Genomic DNA, 10841 nt, shown 5'->3' with positions numbered 1-10841 from the left:
AAACTGTACGGCGAGTTTTTTTTTTTGGGGGGGCCTGGTACAGCAAGAATTTATTTATTTTGTTGTTATTGCCCATAAAGTAGCGAGAATTTTATATGAAAAATTAATTATTTTTTCAATTTATTCACAAATCAAATTTTTATAGTTAGATGATAAATTTCAATATTTACAAATAGATGAATCTTATAAACAATTAGTTTTTTATAAAAAAAATTTATATGTAGGTCTTCTTAAAAAATATATAATTCTTGTGCTGCAAGCATTTCAGTTATTGTTTTGTATATGCATGTTAAAGGAACATGTCCTCAAGAGATGCAATGTTCCTCCCTTCTGAAATTAAATGATGAATTCCCAAGATCCTTTACTATAATTTTTTCAAATACAGGTGCTCTTAAAAATAAAAGGAATTGAGGAATAAAATGAAACTTGCATGATGAGAGCAGCTATAATATTGATAATGATAAAAAAAATTGCAAGAAATAAAAGATAAAAAATTAAAAAAAAATTACTAATGGCACTATTATTGTTGTTTTGCTGTGCTTTGTTGGTTGTTGGAGAACTTTAATGTTCCATGCTAAATGCATGGTATGTTAAGAGCATTGTGTTGATTCTACTAAAAGATAAAATGAGTCGCTCATGGTGAAATAAGTAATAATAGAAAATCAAAGCTCGAGTTTTATGTATAGTGCTCCAGAGTTCAAGAGTCTTGTGTGTCTGTGGCTGCTTTCTTCTTCTTCTTCTTTTCATAGGCGCCAAGTGATGACTTTTTTCACAGTTCATGCTTAACTTTCTTAAGGCCACTAATTACAACTCTTTCCATATTTTTTCACCTTTATTTTCTCATTAAAGTGATATGTGTTTCACCAAGTCTTTTTATAACTTCCTTCATTTTAAAAGATTTTGATAGACATGAGTCAAAATTACTCTTTTTAATCTAAATAGTTGGGTTTAGAACAAAAATCATGTTTTAGCCTGAATAGTATGCTACCTGACATAGAAAAAAAAAAAAAAAAACGCAGAGCAGGTTAGCTCACCTTCCTCCATTCCAGCTTGTGCCTTATATTATTTCATTAATTAATTGCTTCTTGTGGAGGCAATGCTCTACTTGACTCTTAACCTGGGGCCAAATTCGAAAAATCTAATGCTTTTAAGTTGAAAGGTTTATTTAAAATTTCAGTTAAAATCATGGCTCAAAAATTAAGCAACAAAGAAAGTTATGGTCCAAAAAAGCACCAAAAAAATTAATTAATCAATAAAAATACCTTCTAAAAAGTAATTTTTAGTTTAAAATATAAATATTTTGTGATAATTAGATCACTTTTTTTAATTTTATATTTGATAATAATTAATATAGTTGTATTATTAAAGTTAAGGGTAAAAATAAAAATATATCTCACATTTTTTTGATATAAATTTTTTTTTAAATACTTAAAATAATTGAAAGTATTTGATAGTAAGGACGGGAGTACAACAGAGCAATTCACAAACCCTGCCATTTTTTGAACCTTAATTAATTAATTTGTCAGGAGAACGGAATCTTATCTTGATATAATTGAGAGCGTAGGACCATCTAATTTTTATCAAAGGTTTAAGGAGGTGGAAAAGAAGAAAATATTGTTTTTTTTAAAAGAAAAGAATATATGCGGGGAGGGAGGCATTGGGTGATTTGAAGGCGAAGAAAGCCAAACAGGTGAGTTTGTTTCATTTGATGTACCCATTTGATGCTGTGCCTGTGGGGGCGAAGAAGGGGTTTGTTTCATTTTCCAACGCTCACAGAAAAAATTAGAAAATAAACCCATGATTGAAGGTACAAGACCCATTCTCTTTCGTGTTCTACATTATCGTCTTCTTTTTCCATTTTTGTCATAATTTCTCCCTTTCATTTCTTGGGTTTTCGTTTCATTTGCTTTCTATCTCTTACATTCTCTGGGCTGCGAATTCAAGGCTCGATCTCCTCTTGATGTGTGCTCCCTTCGTTTCCTGATCTATTTTCTGGAGCTTGCCAATTATCAATGGAGGTAAACCCATTAATTATTTTTGTTTGCATTCCAACTCCTTAGAGCTATCAAGGCTCCCCTCTCTTTTTGTCTCCGTGTTTGGATTCAATCCCAAAGGGTCTTTGTTTCTCACCGGGGTTGATTCCAATAAATTCTCTGTCTCCAAAAGTTTTTTTTTTTTTTTTTGCCTCTGAGCTTGAATCTTGTGATGATATTCCTCATAACAGCTAACTTTTTCTGGATAACTTTAGAGGATGACAGCTTGTTTGAGGCGTAGTTTTGATATGAGGATCGTGGCTTGTACTAGTATTTTCAAGGCGGCTAGCATTTGTTTGTATTACGAATTTACATTAGCGAAACGATACAAATTTTAACGCTATTAACTCAACTTGTGGAAACCTATAATGAAGAATTTTCGATCTTATCAGAGTGCATGCATTACTGGTGGATGCTACATTCATTTATTGGGTTTATAACGGTATTAGTGGGCTCTCTTTTGACGTAAGTTGCGCCAATTACTTTGCAAAAGATGATATTATCTGTGTTGGGGATTTTGGTTCAGTGATTCTGAAGGAGTAATATGCTGGGGGACTATAAGCTAATTGGGAGTCTTCTGTCCAATTTGGACAATGACTTAGAATACATTCCCTTTTGTTTATGTTGTCAATATGATGTATTCAAAGGGCAACAAGGGATTACATTTTCTGACTCTGAAATCTGGGCTGATGTATTGAAGGTTCCGGACATGGAAGACAAGAACAATGGAAGTCGTATGACATCAGCTGCAGCATTCGTGGAAGGGGGCATTCAAGAAGCATGTGATGACTCTTGCAGCATATGCCTTGAGGATTTTAGTGAAAGCAATCCTTCAACGGTAATTTTTAGTTGTGTACTGTCGTTGTACAAATTCAGTTACGTGGCAAGTATGATTTTATTTCAAAAACATTTGTTTACTTCTATGCTCTCTTGTTTTTCAGGTTACTACTTGCAAGCATGACTTTCACCTGCAGTGCATTCTTGAATGGTACATCTTTTTATATGTGTGCGTGTGTCTCGGATTTTATGTAATGATGGTTTATGATTCCTATTGTTTGTGCTGGGTATCAATGACAATGATGTAACATAACACATTATTTATGACTTGTGAGTAGTTCAACGTTGTATACATTTTATATTTCATATCAACATATTGTTTAGACATGGAAGGGTGAAAAGGTTGGTATAATGGTTTGCTATCAAAACGGAGCCAAATTTGACTTCCTTGAACATCCCATTCAATAATTTTGCCAACTATTTAATTTCTAATTATAGTTTTCTTTGGTGCGAAATGTCTGAGTCTCATCTTACCAAGCAAACCGGTAGAAATTTACTATAACGGTGTAACCTCCTAAATTTATCACCACCAGACTATCAGCATGCCATTACCCATTTATAAGTAACTGGTCACTAATATTTTAAGATGCACGTGAACCATAGCGAGTTCATCTAATAGTATCACTGGCTTCTTAATCTAGTCTACATGGTGATTATGAATCCGTTGCCACTTTTTTGTAACTTACATGTCATTTATCCATAAACTGAATACCACCTACAAATTGCTGTAACCTATGAAAAGAAAAGAAACTATAGAAATAAGCACAACTTTCCAAATAGGTTGACTTTGTATGAATAAATTTTTGTTTCTCCCTTACTAGCTTGCTGTTAAATTTCTGTGTAATTTACAATTTTCATGCACATTAATTTTTCAATTTTTCAATTCTAAAAGCTGGCTCTTTTGAGCTGCTGAGTGCTGACGCTTGTGAATTATTTAGATGTTTATGTTTCTAAAAATGGAAGAGGATGTGCTATTATTTGTAGGTGTCAGAGGAGCTCCCAGTGCCCTATGTGTTGGCAGTCTATTAGTTTCAAGGATTCTACCAGGTTTGATTATGACTTTTGTTTGGAGATCTATTGTGTGTTTATATATATTTGGACGGCTTTCAAACTTGGATGTATATTATTATCAGTCAAGAATTATTTGAGGCAGTGGTTCAGGAAAGGAATTTGAGAGTTACTTCTTCAAGAAATGCAGCTGTTTTCCATCATCTGGGTCTTGGTGGTTTTGACTTGCAGCATGTCAGTTATTTATGAATATTCGAATTAATTTGATTCTCTCTTATCTTTTGCACATCACAATTCTATCATTATGTATTTCTTGCGATCTTTCTCCTTCTGTAGTTATCCATGGGAGTAAGTGAAGCAGATATTGAAGAGAGGATAATGCAACATTTAGCTGCTGCTACAGCCATGGGAAGAGCTCGCCACCTTGGTCGGAGAGAAGGAAATAGGACTAGATCATATCCTCATGGTCGTCCTCCCTTCATAGTGTTCTCAACTCCTCCACCTGGTGCTGTCTCTGCTGCTGGAGGGGGGACCGAACCAACTGCAATTCCTGTAATAAATCCGTCCACCCCTCTTACATCTGAAAGAGATGAACAATCACAGCAGATCCCAAACCTTCAAACACAGGGTTCTTTACCTGCTGGATCTACTGTCACGGAGGCAAATCGTCAAGGAATTCTTTTTAATGATCGGTAACTATAACATCATATTTCCTAATGGACACTACTAGTTGTGCGCTTTAGCGATGTTACACACTTTCATACATGTTGCATGTCTTTGCATATAGCAGCTCCGCTGTCCATTCTGTGCCTCCTGACCAGGGCAGAGCAGGACCATCAGAACTTCAGTCATTTTCCGAGTCTCTGCGATCCAGACTTGGTTCAGTGTCTATGAGGTACGATTACTTTGGAAGCCACTATTTGGATGTTGTTCGTGATAGTATAGTGTACTACACATAAAAAAACACGCATTGTGGATGAACTACTTTTGTTTTTGATCAAATCAACGTAACTGATATTAACTTGTTATCAAAAGATACAAAGAGACTATTTCAAAGGGCGCAAGGGGATGGAGGGAAAAGCTGTTCTCTCGTAGTACGTCCATGTCTGATATTGGTTCAGAAGTTAGGAGAGAGTTGAACGCTGGAATTGCTAGTGTGTCCCGATTGATGGAGCGCCTTGAAACAAGAGAACAGAATGATAGGGCAGGGGATAGCTCTTTGTCAAATCATTTGGCTGCAGAGACAAGCAACCCAAACAATGCCGAAGCTCGTGAGATTAATGCTCTGCGTGACAACGCTCCAGCTGCTTGTTCTGCTGGCCCACGTTCAGACTGAGATCTGTTGTGTTTCTGCTATTGCATCTTTCCTCAGCATCTCATATTTGAAGGTAAGATTCTTGACCTTCACCTTCCAGTTTCAGCCAAGACAGCATTGGTGTCCGTGAGTTAAGGAGTACTCTTAGCTTTTGATGATAATGTTATGGTTATGCATATTCGATGTTTCTGTTCACTGTCTTTTCACTCCGGGATATGTTTGCACTCTAGTGGGAGTACTATTAATGGGGTATTAGCAGGAGTCTCTAATAATTTGCTTTTCATTTCCATCTATGAAGCACGAAGCATGGTTTAAACCCTGTTAACTGAAGCCCTTGTGATGTTGCAGGCTAACTAATACTCCAGACATGACATGCTGAGGAGCAGATGATTTGGGCATAGTCATGGCTATTATATGCTCTAATTTGCAATAGAATTTAGTATCTGAAAGACACTTGTGCTTCAAGTTATGTATGATTGATTTTTTTTTTTAAAAAATAAAATGTAAATATGCTATAGAAAATGGTGCCGACCAGCAATTGATGATTACTGCGTATTTAAGGAATCGGCGTCTACCCTGAACATGATTTTATCTTGAAGAGGGGCGTCCCAATTCGCTGCGTCTTTTGTCCATAATCTGTACTCTTTCTTTTGTTATCTTATGCTGTGATATATACTCCACTTGTGCTATTTCCAGCACGCCCTCTGTTGGCACAAAGTCAATCTATATTGACTTGATTGTAATAGGAATTAATCGGGCCCCCGAATACTGTATGAATGGTTTAATCAATCCAAGTATGAAATTAATGCCACGACGACGATCGTGAAAGAGCACAAGCAGTTTAGATTGGTTTTGCAATCGCCGCATGGACGTTAATTGATAGAGTTCCTTTTGTGGAACGAAGGCTATAATGACGTAAGTTCATAACCTGGCGAATGTAAAAGTAGGAAATGAACGTGCGTGAAAAGTAAGTGAAGCAAATCCTTCAAAGTCTGACCTTTTCCGGGTTACTGTTTGTGAAAGTAGAAGAGGTGAAAAATCACAGACGAAGTAGGTTGGACATAAAATAATGTCTTTCGACATGAGGTCATGCTCTGGGAAATATATAAAGAAAGAAGTATAAAAATGTGAGATAGTTTAGAAAGGGGAATAAATAAACCAAAAAGATGCAAGGGAAAGGGCAGGTACGGGGTAACTGGTGAGAGAGGACGAGGACAAAGGAACCACCGACGGATGAGACGTCGCCGTTTTGATATTTCATGATTTCATATAGTGTGTACGCATACATTATTGGAGGCTCATTAAATTAAAGTCCAAACAGAGGAGGATGAAGGAACCAAATCATAGGGTAGGTGAGCGTCACGCAGGAGAGGGGCGATTGGAGGAGGACGTAAGCGAGCCGAGACATTGATTTGCAGCTTAGCGTAGAAATGAGGCCATTTTTATTCATTTCTCATTTCTCCCAACACCGACACTTCGCCTGACGCTATTCTCCCACGTTTCACTTCATTTCTCCCCCCACTCCTTTTACCTTTGCCAATGGATTTATCATCACACGTAAAAAAAAAAAGAAAAGTCCAATATAGAGTATTATTCTACGACTAATTTTTAATAATAGATAGAGGTAACTTAAAGACTAAATAAGCGGATTTAACCAAACAAAAAGGCAGGGTGGTTTGGCCTGGAATATTCATAATTCAAGATTTTCTCTCATATTATTATCAAGACAAAAATAATGTAAAAAGAAATGCAGTGAACAGAAGGTTAAGGGAAGCCATTAACACTTAACACTGTGACAGGGAAGGATTAGCACTGGCAGTAACTAATGAATAAATGATTGAGGAATAAATGAGGTGGGATTGAAAACTGGCATTCACCTTTGAGTGCGAGCGTGTGGTCCCCACTCACAGGCTGTCCGAACTCTCCCTGTCTGTCTCTCTGCGCCTTCCATTTTCATTGCTTTTTAAGTCTCTGCAAAAACTGCTCCCCAAGTCTTCTCTTTCTCTTTTCCCTCCTCCGCCATTAAGCAATCTCCCTCCCTTCTCACCAAACCAAGCGCCCCCACTTCACTCGCCTCTCAATAATTCATCCATTCACTTCAGGCCCTCCTCTCACCCTAACCTCAACACCATGGCCACCCTGCCTCCTCTCTGCCCTGGTGTTCCCTCCTCCCGCTCCTTCTTCCTCTGTCTCGCCGCTTTTCTCTTCCTTTCCCTTCTGCCTCTCCTCTCCGCCCAGAAATTATCTTCTTCTTCCGGCTCCGTTCAGATTAACTCCAACTCTGTTCTCGTCGCTCTTCTCGATTCTCATTATACTGAGCTCGCTGAGCTTGTCGAGAAGGCGCTTCTTCTTCAAAAACTTGAGGACACTGTGGGCGCTCACAATATTACCATCTTCGCCCCCCGAAATGAAGCTCTGGAGCGTCAGCTTGACCCCGAGTTTAAGCGATTCCTGCTCGAGCCCGGGAATCTCAGGTCTTTACAGACCCTTCTCATGTATCACATTGTGCCCAAACGAATTGGTTCCACTGACTGGCCAGCTGAGAGCTCTGGAGCCGTCCCGCACCAGACCTTGTGCAACGACCACCTGCATTTGGCGAGCAAGGGTCCTGATAATAAGATTGTTGGTCTGGCCGGCATCGTTCGCCCCGACGACGTCGTCCGTCCGGACGGTGTGATTCACGGCATTGAGCGGCTTTTGGTTCCGCGATCGGTGCAGGAGGATTTTAATCGCCGCAGGAATTTGCGGGACATATCGGCGGTACTTCCAGAGGGTGCGCCGGAGGTGGATCCCCGGACCCACCGGTTGAAGAAACCGGCCCCTGTGCCCGCTGGGGCTCCTCCTGTGTTGCCCATTTACGATGCCATGGCCCCGGGTCCTTCCCTCGCTCCGGCACCGGCACCCGGACCCGGTGGTCCTCACGGTCACTTCAATGGCATGCGTCAGGTGAAAGACTTCATTCATACACTGTTGCATTACGGTGGCTACAACGAAATGGCAGATATTCTGGTTAACCTCACATCTTTGGCCACCGAAATGGGAAGGCTAGTCTCAGAGGGTTATGTCCTGACGGTGTTGGCTCCCAATGACGAGGCCATGGCGAAGCTGACCACGGACCAATTGAGTGAACCGGGTGCACCGGAGCAAATAATCTACTACCATATCATACCGGAGTATCAGACGGAGGAGAGTATGTACAATGCTGTGAGGAGGTTCGGGAAAGTACGGTACGACACGCTGCGGTTGCCACATAAGGTTGTGGCTCAGGAGGCTGATGGGTCAGTGAAGTTTGGGCAAGGTGAAGGGTCTGCTTACCTGTTTGATCCTGATATATATACAGATGGGAGAATTTCAGTACAGGGTATTGATGGAGTTCTTTTCCCGGCCGAAGAGGAGCCAAAGACTGAGCGAAAAACAGTACCAGTCGTCAAAGTTGCCAACAAACCAAGGAGAGGTATGATATGATGCATCTCTCTATTAGATTTTCTACCAGCTGTTAAATATCTTTTAACTATTTATGTTACGTTCTTCATTGCTTTTGGCTCCGGGGTCATGGGGAAGCCCATTTTGAAACTTTATTGATAATTTAGGGTTTTGGTCCCCTCAGTTATTGTTCTTTGCTGAGGCATTTAGGAAAGTGACCGAGGTAGAAAACAATAGAATGTTTTTAGTACCTGCTGCAAATTGACATGAGAAAGTTCAAGAGATGGGGGGGTTTATGTGAATGGCAAAAATGGAAATCTAGCATCTTCTGGGTTAGTCTGATCGATAGAAACTAGATGGGAAAAGTTATTTGGGTCATAGAATTTGGCAACTTCTATGTTGACCATCCGCGTGGCAAGGAAGATGGGATCCTGGTACCATTTTTTATTGCTGCTGCTGTATTTTACTTTCGGTTTTGAATTTGTTAAAGCTTTTAGTATGCACAGTGGTTTCTGGGAAGGCTGGAAGCAGCATAGCTTCGCGGTACAGGTGCCAATTCTGGAATACAACATGTGATGGCGGACTACCTGACTGTAGACTAGTAGTCTAGTTATCAAGTGTAATTTGTGACCCGGTTATATGGTGAATTTATTGCATTTATATTGAATTCTCGACAGTAGACTTGTAGGTTTTAAATTTTAAGGCGTTTGGTCTTCATAATATAAATGGAGAAGTTCTGCTTAGTTAAAAGTTAAAACAGCTGTTAAGACCCAAGACGGTGGTGTAGTTTGTGGGGTGCAGGGCAAATCATCTGATTGAGAAGAAAGTGTTGTCTCGTGAATCTCTAATCTCTGAATGATCATTAAAATTCCTCCATGATTCTGTTCCCTTGTCTCAACATGTTTGCATGTAAAAAATAATTCAGCCTGCTAAGCTGTGACCCTTGTTTTATTTCTGCACCCACCTCAATTTAGCTGCCGACACAGTCTGTCAGGCAAATCATCCACCCCTTGTTTTTGTTGTTTCGTATCTTTTATGTATTTTATTTATGGTCAAATGGCATGTTTCTTTTTTAACTTCCAAGTCTTGAGTGCCTTGTTTTGTTTTTCTACGATTAGTTATTTGATACACACTTTTGAAAGATACAAAAATCAACTTGCTTCTATCGTGATTATTTTCTTATTCAATACGTTGGGAGCTGTCCAATACCTCGTTATCAGTTGACTTACAATTTTATTTGCCTAATTTCATGTGCAGGGAAGTTGCTGGAAGTAGCCTGTAGCATGCTTGGAGCTTTTGGACGAGTCTGCTAATTAAATCGCTTAAAAAAATTTAAAATTTAAAAAAATAATAAAGGGGTAAATTTATGTAAACAAATTGTTATATGGTAAGCTCACTAACTTTTCGTTGCATGGTTTACATCTTGCCTCATTCATTATTTTAGTTAAAGTAACAGTGTTTATTTTCAACTACGTAATGCAGTTGTAGGAGTAATCAGTTCAATACAAAAGGATGCATCTTGAATTTACAATTGGAGAGAGCGATGAAGATGGCAGGATTTCCGTGGAAATCTCAGAGGATAAAATTTTCTGTCATTTTGCTTTACATACTGTAATTACATGCCATTTTTTTATTACTTTTCTTTTTGGTGTTGATTCTGTCTCTGCCTCTGTCCCTTTGTATGCATAAATAACCTTGAAAATACGACACTTCTCTCCATCCCAGATTGCAAAATTTTTTCACTGTCTGCGTGAATTACATTCATACATAATCTACTCCTATTCTATTCTCTCTTCCCATTTTTACATGAAACTCCTCTCCAATGTTTCCATATTATTGTGGCCTATTATTATTAGGCGCTATTGTTTGAGAATGATTTGTTGATTAATTGTGAAACTGACTTCTGAACAGAAAAGGAAGCAAAAATAGTTATATATATATATATATATATTTATATAAATTGACTTGTGAGTTGAGAACGTAATTACTGAAAGCAATATATATTTATGGTGAGAGTGAGGGAAGTTGTTGAGGAGTACATATTCTTGAATAAGACATCACAGCTAATGCCTTGCATGGCGGGTAAGAAGAGCCAAGTTAGGAACGTGAACTGGACTTTCGGCTTGTTACTTTTAACTAAAGGTCAATATTAATTGTCTCGCAAACAATGTTGTTCATAACTTATAAATAAATATAATAAACTATTTAAAAAATTGTGACGCAGA

The 10841-nt window shown here is 38.6% G+C and overlaps 2 protein-coding genes across 5 annotated transcripts; both read left to right on the top strand.

Moving 5' to 3' along the window:
• Positions 1 to 1624: 1624 nt before the first annotated feature.
• LOC129303913 (E3 ubiquitin-protein ligase RHF2A-like) lies at positions 1625 to 5882 on the top strand. Of its 4 annotated transcripts, XM_054943515.1 has the most exons (11): positions 1625 to 1807; positions 1945 to 2018; positions 2426 to 2498; positions 2734 to 2871; positions 2975 to 3021; positions 3855 to 3917; positions 4004 to 4112; positions 4215 to 4570; positions 4666 to 4773; positions 4914 to 5266; positions 5542 to 5882. In XM_054943515.1, exons 4-10 carry the CDS (start codon positions 2743 to 2745, stop codon positions 5212 to 5214), a joined length of 1113 nt encoding a protein of 370 aa, XP_054799490.1. In that variant the 5' UTR covers positions 1625 to 1807; positions 1945 to 2018; positions 2426 to 2498; positions 2734 to 2742; the 3' UTR covers positions 5215 to 5266; positions 5542 to 5882. The 4 variants fall into 4 exon arrangements, with proteins under 4 accessions (XP_054799490.1, XP_054799474.1, XP_054799498.1 ...); XM_054943499.1 differs by lacking the exon at positions 2426 to 2498; XM_054943507.1 differs by lacking the exon at positions 2426 to 2498 and having other exon boundaries at positions 1626 to 1807; positions 4669 to 4773.
• Positions 5883 to 7154: 1272 nt separating this feature from the next.
• Positions 7155 to 10358, top strand: LOC129288171 (fasciclin-like arabinogalactan protein 15). Its single transcript, XM_054924599.1, has 3 exons — positions 7155 to 8647; positions 9874 to 10003; positions 10099 to 10358. The coding sequence occupies exons 1-2, from the start codon at positions 7324 to 7326 to the stop codon at positions 9927 to 9929; spliced, it is 1380 nt and encodes a 459-aa protein (XP_054780574.1). The 5' UTR covers positions 7155 to 7323; the 3' UTR covers positions 9930 to 10003; positions 10099 to 10358.
• The last annotated feature ends 483 nt before the right edge of the window (positions 10359 to 10841 follow it).

Source organism: Prosopis cineraria, unplaced genomic scaffold (assembly GCF_029017545.1).
Source record: "Prosopis cineraria cultivar Desert tree isolate PC_DT_omini unplaced genomic scaffold, ASM2901754v1 PC1, whole genome shotgun sequence".
Taxonomy (NCBI): Eukaryota; Viridiplantae; Streptophyta; class Magnoliopsida; order Fabales; family Fabaceae; genus Prosopis; species Prosopis cineraria.
Note: the sequence above shows the minus strand (reverse complement) of the source record. Positions and strands in the feature narration are given on the sequence as shown.